Source organism: Bos mutus, chromosome X (assembly GCF_027580195.1).
Source record: "Bos mutus isolate GX-2022 chromosome X, NWIPB_WYAK_1.1, whole genome shotgun sequence".
Lineage (NCBI taxonomy): Eukaryota > Metazoa > Chordata > Mammalia > Artiodactyla > Bovidae > Bos > Bos mutus.
In genome coordinates, this window is record NC_091646.1 from 71309233 (window position 1) to 71336916 (window position 27684).

A 27684-nucleotide genomic window follows, 5' to 3' on the forward strand; every position below is an offset into this window, starting at 1 on the left:
CCACTCCCAGTTATTGGCATGACTGCAGGTACCTTATTACCAGCAAAATGACCACCACAGCACACTGACTGCTTGGGACCATGCCAGGTATGCACAGAACAGGCAAAGAGGGCCAAAATGATCTTCCAGCAGCCCGCTTAAGAGTTAGGCTATAGCCTCAACTATTCTTTACCCTAAGGGTTTCAGATAATTCGAGAATAAAGGCCCCAGTCTCAGATGCACACACAAGGATGGCTCTCATAGTGCTTTATCTGTTTCCTCATTTCTCATGGCTGAGGCAAGGAAGACTGGGTAGATAGGATTATTATGGTCAGTTCCTTTATAGCTATAATTCCTGAAAACAGGGTCATATGACAGGAAAAGTCCTGGCTTTTGTGCTCATTTTGGTAAAGCAAGTGTTGGGTTAGTTCACAGTACCAGGGTAAGAAGGAGAAAGCAAGCTCCAGCTAGCCTGGGCAGCTCTGACGCTGGGTAACTCACTGGCAACATCAAAGAGAGATGACCAGGATCTTGCCATAAGGCCAGGGACCCATAGCTGACCCCCTTCCCCCTAGTCTCCCAAAAAAGCAGCTGATACCATTATTTCTGCACAGGCGCATGTGATAGAAGGGACCTTTATTTTTATTTTTTCAAGATAATTCATACAGACATTGATTGATTATACAGAGCCATTTCTCTGTCCTCTTTTCTTTCCACTTAAGAAAATTAAAATATACCATGATGAGAATGATTAATGCCAAAACAAGATTTCTGGCTTATCATTTAGGGTACAAATACACACTTCATTGCTTGACATTTTATTGAACACTAAGCAAGACTAAGCATCTCTGCCTTCGTTGTACAGAGCTGAAGCAGAAGACCAGGGAGGGGGAGACAGCACAGTTGTCCTTGGCGGGGAAGATGTAAGCCCCTGTTCTCCTGTCTTGTTGTGGGAAGGCTAACCCATGTTCTGCCGGTTGCCGTAGCCTCTAGGATGGGTGTCCTTCCAGTCATCCCACTCCCGAGCTCTGCGGACTGCCTGATCATCCTCTTCCTCCTCATGCTCCTGATCTTCTTGTTGCTGAGCTGTTCTTTTAAACTCTGCCCAATCATAAAAATGAGAAAGCAGGGGTGAGGAAAGGAGGGACCATCATGGGCCCCAGCTCCACTCTGAACACGACCACATAACATGAAGACAAGGAAAATATAGCTAGCTGTCTACCCTGGGACAAGCAGAATTGGGGACAGTACTTAATATTACTTAACAAGTGACATGTAAGACAAAATTGTCTGAGCTGTTTTCATAAGAAGGCAAACACATAAAAGTTGCCCCTCAAAATGAATTCTATTTTGGGAAAGAATTCTTGCTAAAATGGCTAAGCCCTCACAACATAAAACAGAAATGCCAACTGACCAACAAAACCCCAGCAAACCAAAAACACTGAAGTATTTCCGTAGCATAGTGGTTATCCCACTTGCATGACAAAACATTAAAGTAAAAAATATTTGATTTTATGATTTGTGATTTGACTATAGGTGACTGCTCCTCCTCCTTCCTTTATTACAGTTCTACAATTTTACGTGTAAAACTGGATATCACAGGGCAGTTGAACCCACCAGAAAAGAATGTATGTTATTTTGCACATGTTTGGAACAGGGTGTGAGGTCCAAATGGCACTTGTCATGCAGTGTACACGCAAAAGAAATGAAACAAAATGCTCCATTTCTCTTTTGCACTGACTTTTTCTTTCTGCTGTGAGCTAAGGGGAACATTTCCTAGCTACCTTGAATTTGCCCACGAGAAATACTCTCATCACTATGATAAAGAATGAAATATGTAGGGAACCTGATCTGTCTTAATAGCTTAAGAGTCTTGTGTTCTATTTAACCCTTTTATTGTAAAATAAAAGATATTGGAAATCACACAAAAATATATATAACTTAAACTTTCAGAAGGAGGCTATACCTTTATAGCCTCCTCTTGGCTCAAGAAATAAGATTTTCTGTACCCATCCACAAGGTTTCTCTATGAGCATCCAAATCATATCCTCACCCTCCAAAGGTAACCGCTATATTGCCTTTTATAGTAATAACTTCTTCAAGTTTATTATCCAAGCATGCATCCCTAGACACCAGAGCTGTCCATTTCTACACTGATTTTTCACTCAAAGATCTTTAGTACAGAGTTGTGCAACCATCACTACAATCCAATTTTTAAAATTTCTACCACCCCGGACTTTCCTGGTGGTCCAGTAGCTAAGGCTCCACGCTCCCAATGCAGGGAGCCCAGGTTCGGTCCCTAGTCGAAGAACTAGATCTCACATGCTTCAACTAAGACCCAACACAGCCAAATAAATATTAAAAATTGCTGTCTCAAAAAAATTTTCTATCACCCCTAAAAGATTCCTTGTACTCATCTGCAGTTAATTCCCATTACTTCCTTCCCTGGAAATCATTAATCTACCTTCTATCTCTATAGATTTGCCTATTCTGAAGATTTCACATAAATGGAATCAAGTAACATGTGGTCTTTTGTGTCTGACTTCTTTCACTTAGCATTATGTTTCTGAGGTTAGTTTTACCCATTTAAAAATATTTTGATATATTTTTAATTTACAGGTTTCTTCTTCAATCCCTTTCTTTCTTTACAAGTTATCTATCGAAGAGGCTGGAGCATTTGACCTGTAGTTTCTGGAAAAATCTGGATTTTGCTGACTACATAGTAGTGATGGAGTCCAACATGTTCTTCTGTATTTTTGCAGATTGGCAAGTGGTTACAGAGCTTGATGTGACTCAGGGTCGATCCCTCCCACATGAAAATAGGTGGTGTTGGCACACAGTATTGTGTCCCACATGTTGTGATGTTAGCAGCTGTTGATGCTCAATGTCTAGATTCATTAATTTTCCTGGGGTTTCAAAAAGGTGATACTCTTAACTTTAACATTTCTTTTTTATTAAGTAGAATGCTTTTATAAAGAGAGGCTTCCCCTCATCTACTACTAGTCACCCAGAAAAAAGGACAAGATAAATGCCTGATTCTTTCGCTCTAATTTACCATTTCTCAAGGCAATAAATTAGCTCCTTACCATCCTTTGAAATTGAACAATTTTTCTTTTTAAATACAGTTATGGACTCATGGATTTGGTGGGACTCATATTTGGTGGGTTTCAATGAATTGCAATGACTTCTAAAAGATGTTCCAACTTTTAAATTTTAGAATAGTTTTACAGAAAAATTGTGATAATACAGAGTTCTTATACATCTGTACCCCAGTTCCCTTTATTGTAAACATCTTACAGTACTATGGTTTGTGTGTTATAACTAATGAACCAATACTGATACATACATAATTAACAACTAACTGCTGCTGCTGCTAAGTCGCTTCAGTCGTGTCCGACTCTGTGCGGCCCCATAGACAGCAGCCCACCAGGCTCCCCCGTCCCTGGGATTCTCCAGGCAAGAACACTGGAGTGGGTTGCCATTTCCTTCTCCAATGCATGAAAGTGAAAAGTGAAAGGGAAGTCGCTCAGTCATGTCTGACTCTTCGCGACCCCATGGACTGCAGCCCACCAGGCTCCTCCATCCATGGGATTTTTCCAGGGAAGAGTACTGGAGTGGGGTGCCATTGCTTTCTCCGAATTAACAACTAAAGCTCACACTTTATTCAAATTTCCTTAGGTTTCACCTAATGTCCTGTTTTTTTTGTTTTTTTTTTCTCTTGGTTCCAGGATTGCATCAAGTATTCCATATTACATTTAGTCCCCTGTGTCCTTAGTCTGCTCTTGGCTGTGACAATTTCTCCCTTTCCTAGTTTTTGATGACTTGGACAGTTTTGAGGTATACTCAGGTATTTTGCAGAATGTTCCTCAACCTGGCATTGCCTGATATTTTTCTCATAATTAGACTAGGGTTATGACTTGGAGGAGAAAAACACAGTGAGACTCCCTCCTCATCACATCAAATCAAGGCTATACACCTTATTACATGACTTATTACTGCTGATGTTAGCTAGGATCACTTAAGGTAGTGTTTGTACGGTTCCCAACTGTGAAGTTACTGCTCCTCCCTTCTTCTACATTATAGTCTTTGGAAGCAAGTAACTAAACACAGCCTCCACTTATGAAGTGAGGAGTTATGCTTCACCTCCTTGAGACAGGTGTAGACAGGTGTGAGTGAGTGAGTAAGTGAAGTCGCTCAGTCGTGTCCGACTCTTTGCGACCCCACGGACTGTAGTCTATCAGGTTCCTCCGTCCACGGGATTTTCCAGGCAATAGTACTGGAGTGGGTTGCCATTCCCTTCTCCAGGGGATCTTCCTGACCCAGGGATTGAACCTGGATCTCCCTCATTGTAGACAGACGCTTTACTGTCTAAGCCACCAGGGAAGTCCTTAGACAGGTGTATACACACAAATTATTTTGAATTTTTCTGTACAGTTTAGTCATTTATTTCTATCACTATACGCTCATGGATACTTGTTTTATACCTTTTGTTATAATCTGATACTGTTATTTTTCTGCTCACATTCTTCTAGTTTTGGCCAGTGACAGTTCTTTCAGCAGGCTCTGTCACATTAACACCTCAAAAGTTTGTTTGCTCTAAAGAGCCCTTGGTTCCTTTAATTGGAAAATGGTATTAGAAACCAAGGTTTGGGTACTAGATGTGCTCGTTGCTACTGGCAATTATCCTTTTTGAAGCCAAACTGTCTGGCCTGTGGAAACACCTTCAAATTGGTTTCTGAGACTTTCTGATATGACTGTAGTAGTCTTTTAAAGCTTCTTTCCTATCTTCTATAACAAGATGTTCCAAGTTAATCTTCTTTATTTCCGGGCCTGGAATTAGCTCTCTTTCGAATACATCCTGGTTTCTTTGAATGGGAACGGTATTTCAAGAACACAAACTGAGTTACTACATGTGCTCACTGCTTCTGGGCTGTTCATTATTTCTAAGTCTTTTCAGTGGATAAAGCAAAAGTGTGTCTGCGTATGTTTACTTTTAAATAAAATTCCTCATGAGTTCATATTCAAGACTACAGGGCTGTTTTGTTTCTAACTTAAATTCTTTTGAAGTACATCTGTATTCTTCCACACTAAAAGTCTTAGCCCTCAAAGACAGAGGATGATGGAATTTGAATAATTACTCATAATTACTCGGTTATATTATCTCACAGTACACAGTCTTGGAATAACTAATACTGCTACCAATATAACTGCTGAGAATAGTTCATTTTTTTTTTTTTTTTGCATGTGCTTTCCCCATTTCTTCATTGAAAAAAGTTATGCTATATCTGTGTTATCAGAGCACAGGGCATATAGGTATTAATACTCTACTCTCTCCCTTGTAAATCTCATTTAGTCTTAGTTCTATATGTAACTAATGTTAACCACCAGTCCTGGTATCAGTGTCTCTTATTTTGGTTGTCTTATGTTCATTCTTCAGCAAATTTCTCAGTAAGGGATTATGGAACCAATATTTCCTGAGTTCTAGCATGTTGATAAATACCTGTGCCATTTATACCTAAAAGTCATTTTTACCAGATATAATGTCCTTGACTTACATTTTTTCCCCTCGAGTATCTTAAATGTTACTCCATTTTCTTCTAGTACAAAGTATTGGTGTCAAAAAGTTTGAAGATGATCTAATTTTCCTTCCTTTACAAACTACCTACTGTTTTTGCTGAAGTATCCAAGACATTTCTCTTTAGAAAGAAAAATCTAGTAATTTTATTAGAATGTGGATTTTGTTGTTAGTCATTCTGGGTCAAAATTCTCAGGTACATATTGTGCTTTTAAAAATCAAACCTTTTTTTTTAGTTCCAGGAAAGTTTCCTCAATGTTATTTTTGAGCATTTATTTATTTTCCTTGCTTTAGTTTTCTTTTCAGATAATCTTATTCCATATGTCTCTGCTAACTTTTCATGTTTCACTTTTTCTAGAATTCTGTTTATCTTTGTTTCTTTTTGATTTAAAAGTTTCTTACTTTAGAAAGGTATTTTCTGTTGTGTTCACTCACTTGTTTTGTTTCTTTTTTCTTATTCAAATTGAAGTACAGGTGATTTACAATATTATATTAGTTTCAGGAGTTTAGTTCAATCACTCAATTGTGTCTGACTCTTTGTGACCCCATGGACTGCAGCATGCCGGGCCTCTCTGTCCATCACCAACTCCCGGAGTTTACTCAAACTCATGTCCACTGAGTTGGTGATGCCATCCAACCATCTCATCCTCTGTCATCCCCTTCTCCTCCTGCCTTCAATCTTTCCCAGCATCAGGGTCTTTTCAAATGAGTCAATGTCAGGAGTACGAAATAGTAATTCAGTATTTTATAGATTATACTCTATTTATAGTTTAAAAATATTGGCTGTATTTCCTGTGCAATTCTATATATTCCTATAGTTTATTTGTTTTATCCATAGTAGCTTGTACCTCATAATCCCCTACCACCTTGCCCTTCCCTCCCTTTCCTCTCCTCACTTGTTACTACCTGTTTGTTCTCTGTATTTCTGACTCTAGTTCTCACAGATATATTTATTATTAGATTACTTATGTTATTATATTATTATATTTATTAATATATGTTGGGGGCCAGCGTGAGGCCATGGCAAAGGTCATGAGGAAGGAGGCTCAACGTATGCAAAGGCGGGATCAAGCCTCAGGAGTCTCCCTGGAAATTCTGGAGCATCTACCCCCATAACCAGAGCCTGCCTACTTTACTACTTGTGCTCTCACCTACACCTCTGACTTTACGGGGGGCTGTCCCCCACCACCTCTTTCAGAGAAGGAGTTAACTTAGAGCTCCAGTTAATAATAATTCCTGGGCGCGATAGGAGTGTTTCAACCTACAAACTCCTCTGAAGGTTCTCTAGCCTGCCTGACAGGCTTGTCCGGCCACATGTGATTGCTCACAGCCTCCCAACCGTGAGAGGCACAAGATGCTTTAAACCTTCTAAAAACAGGTTCCTTAGAAAAGTTAGAAAACCATTAGTGTAAGTATAGTGGGCTGATTAGAAATTGTATTGGTGAAGGGTTTTTCATTTGTTGAGCCAATGTTTGTTGCTAAGTCTCCACATCCCCTGCCCTTACATACATTAATGAATATATAGAAGAAATAAGTATTAACCTTTGATATTAATCACGTTAGACCTTAGGCTAAGTAAATTCTTTCCTTAATTAAAACCCACTACACCCTCACCCTATAGGAATGTAACTTTATCTGGTACCTTTGGAAGGTGGAGTCTTTTTTAAGAATAATCACCCCTGGAGAAATGAGTGTCCTGGTTGACTGACCACTGTCACAAGGAGAGGGTCATAAATTGTCAGCAGGCCCCCTGGCCAGAAGATGATGTAACACCCCTAAGACCTCTGTATACATTTGTATGAAGCACCTGACTTTGATAAAAGTCAGGACTGCTGACTCCGCATGACTTTTGCATAACATCTCAATGTATAAAAGTAGACCATGGAAAATAAAGAATTGGGATCAGTTCCTCGAAAGACTGGTCTCCCCATGTCTCTCTCTCTCTCTCTCTCAAACTCTGGCTGAGTCTCCATCTGGAGAGCGGAGCCCACCATGTTTACTAATTATGCCTGGGCTTCTAAGATCCGACCGGGGAGGCCTCAGTGTCTCCTCTCCTTCGGGAGAGCGGAAGGACGCCTGCGGCCTATGTAAGTGGTGCAAACTTCTTGTCTTGAAGTTTTATTGGTTTCCCGCGCAAACCAAGCTACTCAGCCTCTTTTCTCCACTGAATTTTCCTACTGAGCTATCCTCATTCTATTACTCTTTACATCTCTAATTAATATCTAATTGAAGCTATTGTATCCTGATCCTCGCCGACGCTGTCCCCGTTTCAAACTCCCTGAATCAGCGGGGGCTGGACCTCGGCAAATATATATTTAGATTCCACATATAAGTGGTATCATATAGTATTTGTCTTTCTTGACTTTTTTCACCAAGCATATTACCCTCTAGGGGCCATCCATGTTGTTGCAAATGGCAATATTTCATTCTTTTTAATGGCATTGAATATATATATATATATCACATCTTATCGCATATAAGATATAATACATTGTATATATTTATCACATCTTATCTATTCACTTATTGAGACTTTAGGTTGCTTCCATATATTGGGCAATGTAAACAATGCTGCTATGAACATTGGGGTGCAAGTATTTTTTTGAATTAGTGTTTTCATTTTCTATGGATTAAAAATCCAGGAGTGGTAGCCATAAAAAGGAATGAATCTGAGTCAGTTCTCATGAGCTGGATGAACCGAGAGCCTGTTAAACAGAGTGAAGTCAGAAAGAGAGAAACAAATTATCATATATTAATGTAGATATATGGAATCTAGAGAAACAGTACTGATGAACCTATTTGCAAGGCAGGAATAGACATGCAAACATAGAGAACTGACTTGTAGACACAGTGGGGGAAGGAGAGGGTGGGACGAATTGAGAGTAGCACTGAAACATATATATTACCGTATGTAAAAACATATGTAAAACAGCTAGCTAGTCTGAAAGAGATGGGCATACCAGAACACTTGACCTGCCTCTTGAGAAACCTGTATGCAGGTCAGGAAGCAAGTTAGAACTGGACATGGAACAACAGACTGGTTCCAAATAGGAAAAGGAGTAGGTCAAGGCTGTATATTGTCACCCTGCTTATTTAACTTCTATGCAGAGTACATCATGAGAAACACTGGGCTGGAGGAAGCACAAGCTGGAATCAAGACTGCCAGGAGAAATATCAATAACCTCAGATATGCAGATGATACCACCTTTATGGCAGAAAGGAAAGAAGAACTAAAGAGCCTCTTGATGAAAGTCAAAGAGGAGAGTGAAAAAGTTGGCTTAAAGCTCAACATTCAGAAAACTAAGATCATGGCATCTGGTCCCATCACTTCATGGTAAACAGATGCGGAAACAGTGGCTGACTTTATTTTTCTGGGCTCCAAAATCACTGCAGATGGTGATTGCAGCCATGAAATTAAAAGACACTTACTCCTTGGAAGGAAAGTTATGACCAACCTAGACAGCATATTAAAAAGCAGAGACATTACTTTGCCAACAAAGGTCCGTCTAGTCAAAGCTATGGTTTTTCCAGTGGTCGTGTATGGATGTGAGAGTTGGACTATAGAGAAAGCTAAGCACCAAAGAATTGATGCTTTTGAACTGCAGTGTTGGAGAAGACTCTTGAGAGTCCCTTGGACTGCAAGGAGATCCAACCAGTCCATCCTAAAGGAAATCAGTCCTGGGTGTTCATTTGAAGAACTGATGTTGAAGCTGAAACTCCAATAGTTTGGCCACCTGATGCAAAGAGCTGACTCATTGGAAAAGACCCTGATGCTGGGAAAGATTGAGGGCAGGAGAAGGGGACGACAGAGGATGAGATGGTTGGATGGCATCACCGACTCGATGGACATGAGTTTGAGTAAACTCCGGGAGTTGGTGATGGACAGGGAGGCCTGGCGCGCTGCAGTTCATGGGGTCGCAAAGAGTCGGACACAACTGAGTGACTAAACTGAACTGAACTGAGTGGGAAGTTGCTGTACAACCCAGGGAGCTCAACCCGTGCTCTGTAACAACCTAGAGGGATGGGATGGGGTGGAAGTAGGGTAGGAGGGAGGTTCAAGAGGGAGGGGACATAGATATATACTTATGGCTGATTCATACTGCTGTATGGCAGAAACCAGAACAATGTAAAGCAATTATCCTCCAGTTTAAAAAAATGAAATAGAAAACCCAGGAGTGGAATTGCTGGATCATATGGTAGTTCTACTTTAATTTTTGAGGAACCACTACACTGCCTTCCATAATAGCTGCACCGATTCATACTCCTACCAACAGTGTACTGGGCTTCCCTGATGGCTCAGCGGTAAAGAACCTGCCTGTAGTGCAGGAGACCTGGGTTTGATCCCTGGGTTGGGAAGATCCCCTGGAGGAGGGCAGGGCAACCCACCCCAGTATTCTTGCCTGGAGAATCCCATGGCCAGAGAAGCCTGGCAGGCTGTAGTCCATAGGGTCTCACAGAGTCGGACATGACTGAAGCAACTAAGCAGCAGCAGCAACAGTGTACTAGAGTTCCCACTTCTACACATCCTTACCAACACTTGTTATTTGTACACTTCTTGATGATAGGCATTCTGACAAGTGTGAGAGGGTATTTCATTATGGTTTTGACTTGCCTTTCCCTGATGATTAGCAATGCTGAGCATCTTCTCATGTACCTGTTTGTTATCTGTATATCTTCTTTGGAAAAATGTCTCAGGTCCTCTGTCCATTTTTTTTAACAGGCAGCTAATTGCTTTAGTGTTGTGTTGATTTCTGCCATATGTGAATCAGCCGTAAGTATATGTATATCTGCTCCCTCTTGAACTTCCCTCCCACTTCCCACGCCAGCCCACCCCTCTAGGCCATCACAGTGCCAGGCTGAGCTCCGTGTTACACAGCAGGGAGCTGTCTATTTTACACACGGTGGTGTACATATGTCAGTGCCGCTCTCAACTTGCCCCACCCTGTCTCTCCCCTGCTGTTTCCCAAGTCCGATCTCTACATCTGTGTCTCTATTCCTGTCCTGCAAATAGGTTCATCAGTACCATTTTTCTAGATTCTGGAAGTATGGGTTAATATAAATATTTGTTTTCCCCCTTCCGACTTCCCTCTGTATAGTTCCTTACTTCTTTTTTAAAAATTTATTTAATTGGAGGATAATTGACTTATAATATTGTGTTGGTTTCTGTCATACATCAACATGAATCAGCCATAGGTATACATGTCTCCTCCCTCTTGAACCTCCCTCCCACCTCCCACCCCTCTAAGTTGTCACAGATTACCAAGTTTGAGCTCCTTGCATCTTCTGTCTATTCTTCAATTATTTTTTCCATATTGATTATATGAGCTGTCTATGTAGTCTGGATATTAACCCCTTATTGGGCATATCATTTACAAATATTTTCTCCCATTCTGTAGGCTATTTTTTCATTTTGTTGTTGGTTTCCTTTGTGGTGCAGAAGTCTTTAAATTTAAATCAGTTTCATTTGTTTATTTCTGCTTTTGTTTCCTCTGCCTGAGGAGACAGAGCTTTTAAAATATTGCTATGATTTATGTCAGAGAGTGTGCTGCCTTATCCTTCATTTCTGAAATGATTCTTTCCTCTTATTGGCCCAAGTTGTCACTACATTTCTGAATTTTTCTAATCCTGCTATCTATGGTTCTTCTATGTCTTCTTTAATTTTATTAATGTCTTCTAACTAATTTTTAAACAGTATATTTTAGATTTACTGTTCTTTGAGTGTGTCTTTCTGGAATGCTTTTTTTCCCTTTTTAAAAAATTGAAATATAGTTGATCTACAAAATTGTTAGTTTCAGGTGTACAGCAAAGTGATTCACTTACATATATCTATATATTTTTCAGATTATATTCTTTTATCTAACTTACATGTAGAATCTAAAAAATAATACAAATGAATCTATATACAGAACAGAAACTGACTTACAGACATAGAAAACAAACTTATGGTTACCAAAGGGGAGAGGGAGGGACAAATTAAGAGTATGGGATTAACATACATACTACTTACATAAAACAGATAAGCAACATGGAATGCTTTTGATTCTTTTTTCTCCTTATAATAATTTTGTGTGGCATTTGATCTTGGTAATTTTCCATTCATTTTTCTTACAGCTTTATTGAGATATTATTCACATACCATAAAATTCACCCATTTAAAGTATACAATTCAGTGGTTTTTAGTATATTCAGAGTTGTGCAACCATCATCACAATTTGTTGCTCATTCTTAGGTGTACTAAGCTTTCCTGAACTTTCAGAAAGAAGTATGGTTCAGGGTGGCTTTTCTAACTTCACAGAGGCACCCTTTCTGTTTTTAATGTATGTTAAAGGAATATAATGACTTACTTGATTACAGTCTTGGTTGTGGTCCTCTCTCCCATTCTCGGACCTTCTCTTTCCTCCTCCTTTACTGTCCCTGTTCTGCTCATTTGAATTCTATTCTCAACAATTTCTCCTCAGTGTGGGACTGTGTGAGTAGGGAGATCTGGTGCCTCATTTTCAAGAGTTCATTAAGGGTTAGACAGCTCCATCCCTTTCAGACCTTCTGACAAGAGATTCCTTGTATTCATTCAGTTTTTATTGGAAGGTAAAACCCCTCCCATTTCAATTACTGTTCTTAAAATGAACTGCCACACTTATTTTTTTTTTTCATTAAAATTTTTTAATTCAAGTATAGGTGACTTACAATACTTGTTTCAGATGTACAACACAGTGATTCTATATTTGTACAGGTTATGCATCATACAAAGGTATTATAATATTATTGACTGTAGTCTTTGTACCATAAGTTACATCCTTGTGACTTATTTCTTTTATAACTGGTAAATTGTATCTTTTAATCCCCTTCACCTATTGCACCCTTCCTCCCATTCTTCTCCCTTCTGGCAACCACTAGTTTGTTCTCTGTATCTATGAGTCTGTTTCTGGGTTTTGGGGGGCTCATTTTTTTTAATATTTTAGATTCCACATATAAGTGAAAACATACAGTATTCATCTTTCTCTGACTTATTTCACTTAGCATAATACCCTCCAGATCCATCCATACTGTCACAGATTCCAAGATTTCATTCTTTTTTATGGCTAAGTGGTGTTGGGAAAACAAGGTAGCTATATGTAAAATAAAACTAGACCATTTTTTCACATCATTTACAAAAATAAAGTCAAAATGAATTAAAGACTTAAATATAAGACCTGAAACCATAAAACATCTAGAAGAAAACATAGGCGGTATGTTCTTTGAAGTCAGTCTTAGCAATATTTTCTTTTTTGATCAGTCTCCTCAGGCAAGGACAACAAAAGCAAAAGTAAACAAATGGGACCATATGAAACTAAAAAGCTTTTGCACAGCAAAGGGAACCATCAGCAAAACAAAAAACTACTGAATGGGAGAAGATATTGGCAAATGATATGTCTGATAAGGGGTTAATATCCAAAATATATTAAGAACTCAGACAACTCAATACAATTTGAGACAGACATTTTCCAAAGAAGACATACAGATGACCAACAGGCACATGAAAAGATGCTCAACATCACTAATCATGAGGGAAATGCGAATCAAAACCACCTCAAATGCAATGAAACAGCACCTGTCAGAATGCCACACTTTTTTAGTGAATACTGTTTGCTGTTTTGGAATTCTCCCATTTTCAGCTCTTTCAGATGGTCAAACTCTTTCTGCTTACACAGATGCCCATTACTAGTTGATCTTGTGGTTATGATGATCTTCCCTTACCTGTTTTTGAATTTCATGGGGATACACTGTCACTTAGTTTTGTTATAAATATTGTCTATGAATTTTTTCTTTTGTGTTTTTATTGAAGTATAACAACATACATGCAGAAAAATACACAAACACAGGATAGCTAAATCAGTTTTCACATCTGAACATATATCCATATCATCAGTGCCCAAATTAAGATACAAAACATTACTAACTCCTCAGAAATCACCCTCAGGTCCAATTTCACTCATAATCTCTGACTAAGGGTGAACATCATACTGGCTTTTAACCAGCATACACAAGTTTCACCTGTGTCTGAACTCTATGCTCTTCTGTGTTTTTTCCCCCTCAAATTGTATTTGTAAAATTTAACAAATTACTATTTGTTATTACTTATAACTGAAGAACTATAGTCTGTTTAACCTTATTGCTAACAGTATTTCACTGTGCAGATACGCCAAAATTTATTTATCCATTCTATTATGTATGGGCATTTAGAGTAGTGTTCACTCTGGGGTATTGCAAATAATTCTGGTATGAGCATTCTTGTACAAACCTTTTGAAGACAGAAGGCTCTCATCCCTCTTAGGTATATACTTGGGAGTGAAACTGTCATGGGAGTATATATATGTTCAACTTTTGTGCAACACTACTACCACCAACCCTGCCTCCCAGGCTGTCTTTATTGTTTCCTTTCTTTTATATACTTTAGGCTTATTTTGTTCTTGTTTTCTCCAACTTCTTAAGGTAGTATCTTAGAGACTGATTTTACCTTTCTTTTTTCTAACATAACTACTGAAAGCTATACACTTCCCTCTCAGCACTGCTTCAGTTGTATCTCACAAGTTTTGATGTATTTCACTATTATTCAGTTAAAAATACTTCCTAATTTTCTTTGTGATTTCTTCTTTGATGTGGGTTATTTAGAAGTAGTTGTTTAACTTTAAAAAATTTAGGGACTTCCTAGGTATGTTGTTGTTATTTAGTCACTAAGTTGTGTCTGACTCTTGTGATCCCATGGACTGTAGCCCACCAGGCTCCTCTGCCCATGGGATTTCCCAGGCAAGAATACTGGGGTGGGTTGCCATTTCTTTTTCCAGGGGATCTTTCTGACCCTTGGATTGAACCCATGCCTCCTGCTTGGCAGGTAAATTCTTTATCACTGAGCTAGCTACCTGGGAAGCCTGGTTTAGTCGCTAAGTTGTGTCTGACTCTCCCACAACACCACAGACCATAGCCTGCCAGGCTCCTCTGTCCATGGGATTTTCCAGGCAAGAATACTGGAGTGGGTTGCCATTTTTTTCTCCAGGGAATCTTCCCGACTCAGGGATTGAACCTGCATCTCCTGCATTGGCAGGTAGATTCTTTACCACTCCAGGGAAGCCCCAGGTATGCTGTTATTGACTGCTAATTAAATTAGATTGTAGTCAGAGAACACAGTGTGATTTCTATCTTTGAAATTTATGGACACTTATTCGGTGGCCTAGAACATGATGTAAGTTGGTGAACATACCATGTGCACTTGAAAAAAAGTGTTATCTTGCAGTTATTGGATATATTTTTCTGTAAATGTCAAAGAGGCTAAGGTGGCTGCCAGTGCTGTCCAGATCTTCTATGTCCTTACTGATTTTCTGTCCAGAAACTTTTTCAGTTACTGAAAGAAAAGTATGAAAATCTCCAACTATGGTTGTAGATTTGTCTATTTCTCCATTTAATTCTGTCAATTTTTCCTTCGTGTAATTTGAAGGTTGTTATTAGACACAAACACATTTAGGATTCCTATGTCTTCCAGATAAATTGACCCTTTTATTAGCACTAAACGTGCTTTTGAGAGTCCAATAACACCTTTTGTCTTGAAGTCTACTTTATCTGACATTACTATAGCTATTGCAACTTTCTTATGTCTGTTGTTAGTGTGGTATTATTTTTTTAATCGTTTTATGTTTGACCAAACTGTACCTTTATATTTAAAATGTATCTCTTGATAGGAGATCAAGAGGGTGGAGAAAGATGTGGAGCTCACCTTTCCCCATGAACACATCAAAAATAAATCTACACGTGGAACAATTCTCACTAAAAACTGGAAATTGGCAGAAAGACTCCTGTACAATCAAGGTTGTAAGTAAAGGTACACGGAAGTCCATAAGGAAGCCTGGACTCCACTCATGAGTAGAGCACAGGTGGACTTCCCCCAGGCAGGACAGAGAAAAGTGTGGCTTAGGCTACTGCTTCCCTGCAACATGCTATGCACAGCCATGCTATGCTCTCCAGCCAGAGCTGAAAGAATGCTCCAGCCCTGTTCACTTCATGCCACAAGTGTGGTACTGGAACTAGGGTGGCCAGGATCTGGGAAAAGACTTGACTTTGAGATGGAGAGGTTATCTGGTCCTGGGGCAGAGCCCCAGGCTGGGCAGCAGTGGCAGAATTTACTCAAGAGGCATCTCAGAAGCAGCCTAGGCTTATGATGGCAACACAGCTGCTGGGTTGCCCACAACCACTTTGCCGCATGGGTGCCCCACTCCAAGCTGAGAGAATGCTCTGGCCATGCCCACTCCATGTCACAGTGTGGCACTAGCCCTAGGGTAGCCACAATTGGGGAAAAGACACAACCATTGACTGCATCTTAGGAAAGCTGCAGACCTCTACAAAGGCAGAGCATTGGATCTCTGTAGGCACACAAGCCCTACTTGGCTTGGCATTCTCATCCTTTATGGCAACGGTCCCAAGTATGGGGAGCAGGGAAAACACATACTTAATGGGAATGGAGCCAGCTCAAGCTCATCCCTCAGGACTTCCGCTCCCGCAACTTGGGATCAGACTCAGTACTGACAGGGTGGTGACAGACACTGAGCAGAGAGGAAGTTCCACTTCCCACCCTGTGCTAGCACCTCCATCTCCAGCCATACCCTCTATCAAGGTGATAGCTATGAGCACACCCTGAGGAAAGACATGACTGGTGTCCACATCAAATCCATCTCTCCCATGAAATGCAATGGGCATACACAGTCTGAAAAGGGATGCTCCCACATAGGAACACCCCTTCAAGAAGTACCTGTTTCACCTAAATTCAGAGGCATAGAAAGTTAGGTAAAATGAAAAGGCAGAGTAATTGCTCTCAATTGAAAGAGGAAGAGTAAATCCCCAAATAAATAATGAAACAGAAACAATTTACTAGAAAAAGAATTTGAAACATTGGCAATAAAAAATATTAACTGAAATAGGGAAAATAACTGATCTAAACACTGATCATTTTAACAAGGAATGATCCTATATTAATGATCACAGATTATATTTAAAAGATTCAATCAAAAACAGATAATTTCATATCTGAAATAAAAACACTACAAGGAATGAATATCAGACTAAGTGATAACACAAGAAAACACAAATGATCTGGAAGATAGAATAATGGAAATCGCCCAATTAGAAGAGCAGAAACACAAACAAAAAAAAAGAAATGTAAGGAATCTACAAGATCTTTGGGATAACACCAAGCTCACCAATATTCACGTTATAGGAATTCAAGAAAGGAGACAGAAGGGGATCAAAAATGTACTTGAAGAAAAGTATGGCTGAAAATGTCCCCAACCTGAAAAAGGAAACATATTCAGGTACAGGAAGCACAGAAGGTCCCCCCGCAAATGAAACCATACAGACCCACACCAAGACATATCACAATTAAAATAGCAAAAGTTAAAGATAAAGCAAGAATTTTAAAGGCAGCAGCAAGAGAATAATAGAGTCACATACAAGGGAATCCCCAAAAGGCTATCAACCGATTTCTCCACAGAAACTTTGCAAACCAGAAGGGAATGACATTATATATTCAAAGCCTTGAAAGGGAAAAACCTGCAACCTAGGACACCCTACCCAGCAAGATTATTCCACTTATAATTATTCCATTTAGAAGGAGAAAGAACTTCTTAGACAAGTAAAAACTTAAAGAATTCATCAATATTAAACCTACCCTAAAAGAAACAGTGAAAGATCTCTCTAAATGGAAAAGAAGAATCTATAGGAAAGAGAAAACCCCACTAGGAAAGACAATATATAGTAACAATCAAAGATTAGTTAAATGAGCCAGTGTGTAGATTAAAAAACAAAAAAATTGTAAAAGCAACTACAACTACAATAAACAGATACGTATGAAGATGAAAAACATGACATCAAAAACACAAAAGGTGAGGGAGGAGAGTAGAAATGTAGATCTAAATGACTACCAGTTTAAAACATGTAGATATAATTACATGTTAACTAACATATATGGTAATCACAAATAAAAAATCTAAAACAGATAACACAAAAAACAAAAAGAAGGAACCCAAGCATAGTACAAAAGAAAGTCAAACCACAACAGTAGAAACAAAGAGAAGAAATGAGTAGAGAAGAACTACCAAAAAAAAAAAAAAAAAACCTGGAAAATAAGTAATAAAATGGCAATGAGGTACATACCATAATCATAGGACTAAATGCTCCTACCAAAAGACATAGGCTGACTGGATAAAAAAACAAGACATTTCAATATGCTCCATGTGAGAGACTCACTTCAGGGCTAGTGAGTACACAGACAGAAAGTGAGGGGATGGAAATAGATACTTCACGTGAATGGAAATGATAAGAGAGGGAAGTAAGACTCATTTCAGACAAAATAGACTTTAAAATAAAGCTATACCAAAAGAGAAAGAGCAGCATTATAAAATGCTAAAGGGATTAATAAACGAGGCTATTACACTCATTAACATATATACACCCAATACAGGAGCACCTATATAAATGAAGCAAATACTAACAGACATAAAGGAAGAAAATAACAATAATACAGTAATAGTAAGAGACTTTCACAACCCACTCACATCAAATGGACAGAGCATCCAGACAAAATCAATAGGGAAACGGTAGTTTTAAATGACACAATATACCAGTTAAACCTAATAGATATCTATAGGACATTATATCCAAAATCAGTAGAATACACATTCAAGTACACATGGAATGTCCTCCAGGAGAAATCACATACAAGGAGAGGTCACAAAACAAGCTTCAACAAATTTAAGAGGACAGGGGACTTCCCTGGTGGTCCAGCAGTTAAGAATCCACCTTCCAATGCAGGGGGTGCAGGTTTGACTCCTGGTCAGGGAACTAAGGTCCCACATGCTACAGGGCAACTAAGCCTACATGCTGCAATTCCTGAGCCTGCTGCATGCCACAACTACTGAGCCCACACACTGCGGGGCCTGTGTGCCACAACTAGAGAGAAGTCCATGCACCACAGCAAAGGGTCCATGAGCCACAAAGAAGAGACTTCGTGCCGCAATGAAAGATCCTGTGTGCTGCAATGAAAGATCCCACATGTTGCAACTAAGATCCGATGCAGCCAAATAAATATTTTTTTAAATTTAAGACGACAGAAATTAAATCAACCATTTCTTTCACCACTACAGTATGAAACTAGAATCAATCACAGAAAGAAAAATGGGAAGAGAACAAATACGTGGAGACTAAACAATATACTACTAAAAAAATAAATGGGTCAATGATGAAATCAAAGTGGAAATCATAAAATACCTTGAGGCAAATGAAAATGGAAACACAACTTTTCAAAATCTATGGGATATAGCAAAAGCAGTTCCAAGAGGGGTGTTTAAAGCTATACAGGTCTTCCTCAAGAACAAGAAAAATCTCAAACAACCTAACCTATGACCTGAAAGAATTAGAAAAAGAATAACAAAGCCCAAAGTCAGCAGAAGAAAGGAAATGATAAAGATCAGAAAGAAAATATATAAAACAGAGACCAAAAGAGCAGAAAAGATCAAAGAAACCAAGAGCTAGTTTTCTAAAAAGACAAAATTGATAAAACTTTAGCCAGGCTCATTAAGAAGAAAAGAGAAAGGACCCAAATAAACAAAATAAGAAAAGAGGAGAAATGAAAACCAAAACCACATATATACCAAAAGTCTTAAGAGGATACTGTGAACAGTTAAATGCCAACAAACTGGACAACTGACAAGAAATGAACAAATTTCTAGAAACTCTACACCTGCCAAAACTGAAACAAGAAGAAACAGGCAATCTGAACAGACCAATCATGAGACGTGAAGTTGAATCTGTAATTTAAAAACTCCCAGCAAGCAAAAGTTCAGGACCAGATGACTTCATAGGGGAATTCTACTGAACATAAGGTAGAACTAATACCTGTCCTCAAACTTTTCAAAAAATTGAAGAGGAAGGAACACTCTCAAATCATTCTACGATTCTATTCTACCAATATTCATTCTACCAATACCCTGATACCAAAACCAAAGACACTACAGAAAAAGGCCACAGGCCAGTATCTTTGATGAATATAGATGTAAAAATCCTCAACAAAATATTACCAAATCAAATCTAAAATATATATAAAAAGGATCATACACCATGGTCAAGTTGAATTTATTCCACGGTCACAAGGATACTTCAGTATATGCAAATTAATATGATATACCACATTAACAAAAGGCTAAAAATCACATGATCATCTCAATAGATGCAGAAAAGCCATTTGACAAAATTCAACAATAATAATAAAAACTCTGAAAGTGGGTATCAAGGAAACATATCTCAACATAATAAAGTCCATTTAAGACAAACTCACAACCAATGTCATACTCAGTGGTGAAAAGGTGGAAGCCTTCCCACTAAATTCTGGATCAGGACAAGTATGCCCATTCTTGCCACTTCTGTTCAACACAGTATTGGAAGTCCTAGTCACAGCAATCAGACAAGAAAAATTTTTAAAAAAGTATCCAAGTTGGAAGGGAAGAGGTAAAATTGTCACTATTTGCAGATGACATGTCATACCTAGAAAACCCTAAAGTCTTCACCCATTAGAACTAATACAACTATCAGAACTAATAAAGGAATTCAGCAAGGTTGTCAGATACAAGGTCAATACACAGAAATCTTTTGTTTCTATACACTAATAATAAAATATCATAAAGCAAAAGCAAAAAAAATATCCTGTTTAAAATTGCATCAAGATGAATAAAATACCAAGGAGTAAACTTAACTTAAAAGGGATAAGCTACCCACTCCAGTATTCTTGGGCTTCCCTGGTGGCTCAGATGATAAAGAGTTTGCCTGCAAAGCAGGAGACCTGGGTTTGATCCCTGGGTTGGGAAGGTCCCCTGGAGGAGGGCATGCAACCCACTCCAGTATTCTTGCCTGGAGAATCCCATGGGTACAGAAGCCTGGCGGGCTATAGTCCATGGGTTGCAAAGAGTCAGATATGACTGAGTGACTAAGCACAGCACACAAACTTAACCAAGAAGAGGGAAACATACTATACTCTGGAAACTACAAAACATTTATGAGGGAAACTAAAGATGATACAAAGAAATGGAAAGATATCCTATGCTTGTGGATTGGATGAATTAATATTGTCAAAATGGCCATACTATTTAAAACAATCTACAGGTTTAATGAAATCCCTATCTAAGTACCCAGGGCTTCCCCAGAATGGCTCAGTGGTAAAGAATCTGTCTGCAATGCAGGAGATGTGGCTTCGACCCCTGCTCCAGGAAGATCCTCTGGAGGAGGAAATGGCAACCCACACCAGTATTCTTGCCAGGAAAATCCCATGAACAGAGGAGCCTGGCAGGCTAAAGTCCAGAGGGTCATAAAGTGTCCGACACAACTGCCTGAGTGAGCACACACATCAAAATACCCATGATATTTTTCACAGGATTAGAATAAACAACCTTTAAATTCATATGGAACCACAAAAGACCCTGAATTGCCAAAGAAATCTTGAGAATGAAGAACAAAGCCAGAAGTATAACCCTCCCAGACTTCGGTCTACACTACAAAGCTACAGTAATCAAAACAGGATGGTACTGACACAAAAACTGGCAAATAGACTGATGAAACAGAATAGAGAGCAGAGAAATAGACCCATTCACCTATGTTCAAATAATCTATGACAAAAAAGGCAAGAATGCACAATGAAGAAAAGACAGTCTCTTCAATAAGTGGTGCTTGGAAAATTGGACAGCTACATGTAAAACAACGAGATTAGAACATTCCCTCACACCATATACAAAAATGAACTCAAAATAGATTAGAGATGTAAATTTAAGACCTGAAACCATAAACCTCCTAGAAGAGAATATAGGCAGAACACTCTCGCATAAAAATCATGGCAATATTTTTTTTGATCTGTGTCCTAAGTAAAAAGAAATAAAAGCAAAACTAAACAAATGGAATGTAATTATAAACTTAAAAGCTTTTGCAAGGCAAAGGGAAATATTGACAAAACAACCTACAGAATGGGAGAAAATATTTATAAATGAGGTGACCTATAAGGCGTTATTATCCAAAATATATAAAAAGCTCATATAATTCTTCATCAAAAATAAACAACCCAATGGAAAAATGGGCAGAGACCTGAGTTTTCCAAAGAAGACATACAGACAGCTAACAGGCACATAAGAAGATGCTCAACATCACTAATTATTAGAAAAATGCAAATAAAAACCACAATGAGATATCATCTCCCACCAGTGAGAATGGCTATCATAAAAAAGTCTACAAATAACAAATGTTGGAGACAATGTTGAGAAAAGGGAACCCTCATATACTGCTGATAGGCATGTAAATGATACAGCCATTGTGTAAAACAGCATGGAGGTTCCTAAAAAACTAAAAATAGAACTACCATATGATCTAGCAATACCACTCCTAGGTATATATCTAGAAAAAATGAAAACATTAATTCAAAAAGATACATGCAACCCAATGTTCATAGCAGCACAATTTTCAATAGCCAATTATATAGAAGCAACTCAAGTACCCATCAACAGACGAATGGATAAAGATGTGGTATATACATATACACATACACAATGGACCCAGCCATAAAAAAGAATGAAATTCTGCAATTCGCAGCAACATGGATGGACCTGGGGGTATTATGCTTAGTAAAATAAGACAGAGAATGACAAACAATGTGCATCGCTCATATGTGGACTCTAAACAGTAATACAAATGAATGGATACGTAAAACAGAAACAGACTCATGGATATATAAAACAGAGGGACGGGGGCAGAGGGAGTGGGGAGGGACAAATTAGGGTTATGGGATTAACAGATACCAACTACTATGTATAATATAAATAACCAATAAGGATACACTATATAGCATAGGGAACAAAATTCATTATCTTGTAAAAACTTGTAATGGAGCATAATTTACAAAAATAATGAATACTGTACACCTGAAAATAATATAATATCACCTATACTTCAATTAAAAAAAGAAAATGTACCTCTTGTAGACAGTATACAGGTGAGTCTGATAATCTGATTTCTAATTTGAAGGTTTATTCCATTGATATTTAATATAATTACTGATCAGCTGAATTAGAATCTACCATTCTATTGGTTTTCTGTTCATTTCCTATATTTTTTGTTGTTTTGTTCATTCTTTCTTGCCTTCTTCCCTTTGAATTTCTCCATTGACTTTATATCTCTGTCTCTTTGCATTAATTTTCTTTTAAATAGACCTTATTTTTAGAGCAATTTTATTTTTTTTCTTGGTCATGCTGTGCAGCTAGTGGGATCTTAGTTTCCCAACCAGGGAGCAAAACTGTGCCCCCTGCAGTGGAAGCACAGAGCCCTAACCACTGGACTGCCTGGGAATTTAAAGCAGTTTAAGGGGCTTCTGTTTCAAGATAGCAAGTAGAAGGACATGCATTCATCTCCTATGAGAGCACCGAAATCGCAACTACCTGCTAAACAACCACTGACAGGCAGACACTGGAATCCAGCAAAACAAGATACCCCACATCCAAAGACGAAGGAGAAGCCACAGTGAGACAGTAGGAGGGCGCAATCATGATAAAAGCAAATCCCATACCTGCTGAGTAGGTGACCCACAAACTGCAGAAGAATAATACCAAAGTTCTCCCACTGTTGTGATGGTTCTAAACCCCACGTCAGGCTTCCCAGCCTGGGGATCCAACAAAGGCACTGGGAATCTCCAGGGAATCTGGCCTTGAAGACCAGTGGGATTTGATTACAGGACTTCCACAGGACTGGGGAAACAGAGACTCCAGTCTTTGAGGGTACAAACGAAATCTTGTGTGCTCCAAGATCTAAGGGAAAGGAGCAGTGACCCCATAAGCTGCTACTGCTGCTAAGTCGCTTCAGTCGTGTCCGACTCTGCGCGACCCCATAGACGGCAGCCCACCAGGCTCCCCCGTCCCTGGGATTCTCCAGGCAAGAACACTGGAGTGGGTTGCCATTTCCTTCTCCAATGCATGAAAGTGAAAAGTGAAAGTGAAGTCGCTCAGTCGTGTCCAACTCTTAGCGACCCCATGGACTGCAGCAACACCAGGCTCCTCCATCCATGGGATTCTCCAGGCAAGAGTACTGGAGTGGGGTGCCATTGCCTTCTCCTTCAGACCCCATAAGAGACTGAACCAAAACTACCTGCTAGTGTTGAAGGGCCTCCTGTGGAGGCATGGTTCGGCAGGGGATCACCACAGGGACAGGGCAATGGCAGCAGCAGGCTGGGAAAGTCCTGCTTGGTGTACACCCTCTTAGAGGAGGTCACCATTAATCCTACTATAGAGCCCACAGACCCCAGGGCTGGGTCACCTCAGGCCAAACAACTACCAGGGAGAGAGTGCAACCTCACCCATCAGCAGATAATTGGATTAAAGCTTTACTAAGCAAGGCCCTGCCCACCAGAGCAAAACCCAGTTTTTCCCATTGCCAGTCCTTCCCATCAGGAAGCTTACATAAGCCTCTTAGCCTCATCCACCAGAGAGCTGACAGAAGAAGCAGTCTCACAGCAGCTAAAACAAAAACCACATTACAGAAGGTTAATCATGATGAAAGAGCAGAAAATTATGGTCCAGATGAAGGGACAAGATAAAACCCCAGAAAAAAAAACTAAATGAAGTGAAGATAGGCAATCTTGCAGAAAAAGAAATCAAAACGATAGTGAAGATGATCCAGGATCTCAGGAAAACAATGAAGATGCAAGAAATGTTTACCAAAGACCTACAAGAACTAAAGAACAAACAAATGGAGATGAACAATACACTAGAAGGAATCAATAGCAGAATAACTAAGGCAGAAGAATGGATAAATGGCCTGGAGGACAGAATGGTGGAAATCACTGCCGTAGAACAGAATATAGAAAAAAGAATGAAAAAAAAAATGAAGACAGCCTAACAGATCTCTGGGACATTAAACATATCAACATTCACGTTATAGGGGTCCCAGAAAGAGAAGAGAGAGAGAAAGGACCTGAGAAGAAATAATGGCTGAAAACTTCCATAACATGAGAAAGGGAATAGTCAACCAAGTCCAGGAAGCAGTGTGTCCCAGGCAGGATAAACACAGGGAGGAACACACCAAGACACATAGTAATAAAACTGACAAAAATTAAAGACAAAGATAAAATATTAAAAGCAATAAGGGAAAAATGACAAATAACATAGAAGGGAACTCCCATCAGGCTATCAGCTGATTTCTCAATAGAAATTCTACAAGTCATAAGGGAATGGCACAATATATTTAAAGTGATGAAAGGGAAGAACCTACAACCAAGAATACTCTACCCAGCAAGACTCTCCTTCAGATTTGATGGAGAAATCAAAAGATTTCCAGATAAGCGAAAGTTAAAGATAATTCAGCACCACCAAACCAGCTTGACAACAAACGCTAAAGGAACTTCTCTAGACAGGAAACACAAGAGAAGGAAAAGACCTACAGAAAATAAACCCAAAACAATTAAGAAAGTGGTAATAGGATCATACATATCAATAATTACCTTTAAATGAAAAGGGATTAAATGCACCAACCAAAAGACATAGACTGGGTGGGTGGACGAAAATATGTGCATGTACTTTTTCTATTTCATATTCAGTGCTCCCATTTCAGTTAGTTTATGCTTTCCAATTTCTCCCTTTCTTCTTTTGTTTGATGGTCTTTCTCAAGCCTTTTTCAAGTGTAGTAGAAAAGCTTTTGCATGCATATATGTAAATAGTATGTATTATATATATATATATATATTTTTTTTAGAAAACTTAAGAATTTTTTTTACCTAAAACTAAAAAAAAAAAAAAAATTTTGACATTTTGATTCCACTTGTTTGACTTAGAATGAATAGAATGCTACATTTCTAGTTTTAAAAAAAGATATGCAACAAGCAACAAAGGTTTAGGTGGCTCAGATGGTAAAGAATCTGCCTGCAATGTAGGAGACCCAGGTTCGATCCCTGGGTTGGAAAGATTCCCTGGAGAAGGGAATGGCAACCCATTCCAGTATTCTTGCCTGGAGAATCCAATGGACAGAGGAGCCTGGCAGGCTACAGTCTACGGGGTCGCAAAGAGTCAGACAGGACTTAGCGACTAACACATTCACAGGGAACTATAATCAATAACTTGTAATAACCTATAATAGAAAATAATCTGAAAAATAATATATGTGTATATGTATAACTGAATCACCTTGCTGTGTACCTGAAACGTTGTAAGTCAGCTAAAGTTCAATAAAATATATTTGAAAGTTTATTTCTTTTTAACAATGAGTATTATTCCATTGTCTGTATATACCACAGCCTATCCATTTGCCTACTGAAGGCATCTTGGCTACTTCCAATTTTTGGCACTTATAAATAAAGCTGCTATAAACACTTGTGTGAAACTTTTGTGTGGACCTATTAATAACTTTTCAACCCATCTGGGTAAAAAGGAGCATGATTGCTGGATTGCAGGATAGGAGAATGTTTTTGACAAACTGTCTTCCAAAGTGTCTATACCACTTTACATTCTCACCAGCAATGAAGGACAGTTCCTGTTGCTCCATTATCCATGCTAGCATTTGGTGTTGTCAGTGTTCTGGATTTTGGCCATTCTTTTAGTGCTGCAGTGGGATTATTGTTGCTTTAATGTGCAATACCCTAATGACATATGATTTTAACATGATTGTGCCCCTCCTACTATCTCCTTGTGACTTCTTTGTCCTTGGATATGGGGAGATGCTCTAACACAGTGAGCAAAAACAAGACCTGGAACCGACTGTGGCTCAGATCATGAGCTCCTTATTCCAAAATTCAGACTTAAATTGAAGAAAGTAGGGAAAACCACTAGGCCATTCAGGTATGACCTAAATCAAATTCCTTATGATTATACAGTGGAAGTGACAAATAGATTCAAGGGATTAGAACTGATAGACAAGAGTGTCTGAAGAACTATGGACGGAGGTTTGTAACATTGCACAGGAGGTGGTGACCAAAATCATCCCAAAGAAAAAGAAATGCAAGAAGGCAAACTGGTTGCCTGAGAAGGTCTTACAAATAGCTGAGGAAAGAAGCAAAAGGCAAAGGAGAAAGGGAAAGACAGACCCAACTGAATGCAGAGTTCCAAAGAATAGCAAGGAGACAGAGGAAAGCCTTCTTAAGTGAACAGTGCAAAGAAATAGAAGAAAATACTAGAATGGGAAAGACTAGAGATCTCTTCAAGAAAATCAACTCCTAGAGGAGAACATAGGCAAAACACTCTCTGACATACATCACAGCAGGATCCTCTATGACCCACCTCCCAGAATATTGGAAATAAAAGCAAAAATAAACAAATGGGACCTAATTAACCTTAAAAGCTTCTGCACATCAAAGGAAACTATTAGCAAGGTGAAAAGACAGCCTTCAGAATGGGAGAAAATAATAGCAAATGAAGCAACTGACAAACAACTAATCTCAAAAATATACAAGCAACTCCTACAGCTCAACTCCAGAAAAATAAACGACCCAATCAAAAAAATGGGCCAAAGAACTAAATAGACATTTCTCCAAAGAAGACATACAGATGGCTAACAAACACATGAAAAGATGCTCAACATCACTCATTATCAGAGAAATGCAAATCAAAACCACTATGAGGTACCATTTCACACCAGTCAGAATGGCTGCGATCCAAAAGACTACAAATAATAAATGCTGGAGAGGGTGTGGAGAAAAGGGAACTCTCTTACACTGTTGGTGGGAATGCAAACTAGTACAGCCACTATGGAGAACAGTGTGGAGATTCCTTAAAAAACTGGAAATAGAACTGCCTTATGATCCAGCAATCCCACTGCTGGGCATACACACTGAGGAAACCAGAAGGGAAAGAGACACGTGTACCCCAATGTTCATCGCAACACTGTTTATAATAGCCAGGACATGGAAGCAACCTAGATGTCCATCAGCAGATGAATGGCTAAGAAAACTGTGGTACATATACACAATGGAGTATTACTCAGCCATTAAAAAGAATACATTTGAATCAGTTCTAATGAGGTGGATGAAACTGGAGCCTATTATACAGAGTGAAGTAAGCCAGAAGGAAAAACACCAATACAGTATACTAACGCATATATAT

At 38.9% G+C, this 27684-nt stretch overlaps 1 protein-coding gene across 2 annotated transcripts in view; it reads right to left on the minus strand.

Moving 5' to 3' along the window:
* Positions 1-579: 579 nt before the first annotated feature.
* The window catches only part of IGBP1 (immunoglobulin binding protein 1), a 65392-nt gene continuing 38287 nt past the window's right edge, over positions 580-27684 (minus strand). Inside the window, exon 8 of one of the 2 annotated variants that reach the window (XM_005896193.3) lies at positions 580-1080. In XM_005896193.3, coding sequence (XP_005896255.1) covers positions 938-1080 — 143 coding nt within the window. In that variant the 3' untranslated portion in view covers positions 580-937. Of the gene's footprint in view, positions 1081-13253; positions 13289-27684 lie in introns of those variants that run through there. The other variant, XM_070365697.1, reaches the window with a different exon arrangement.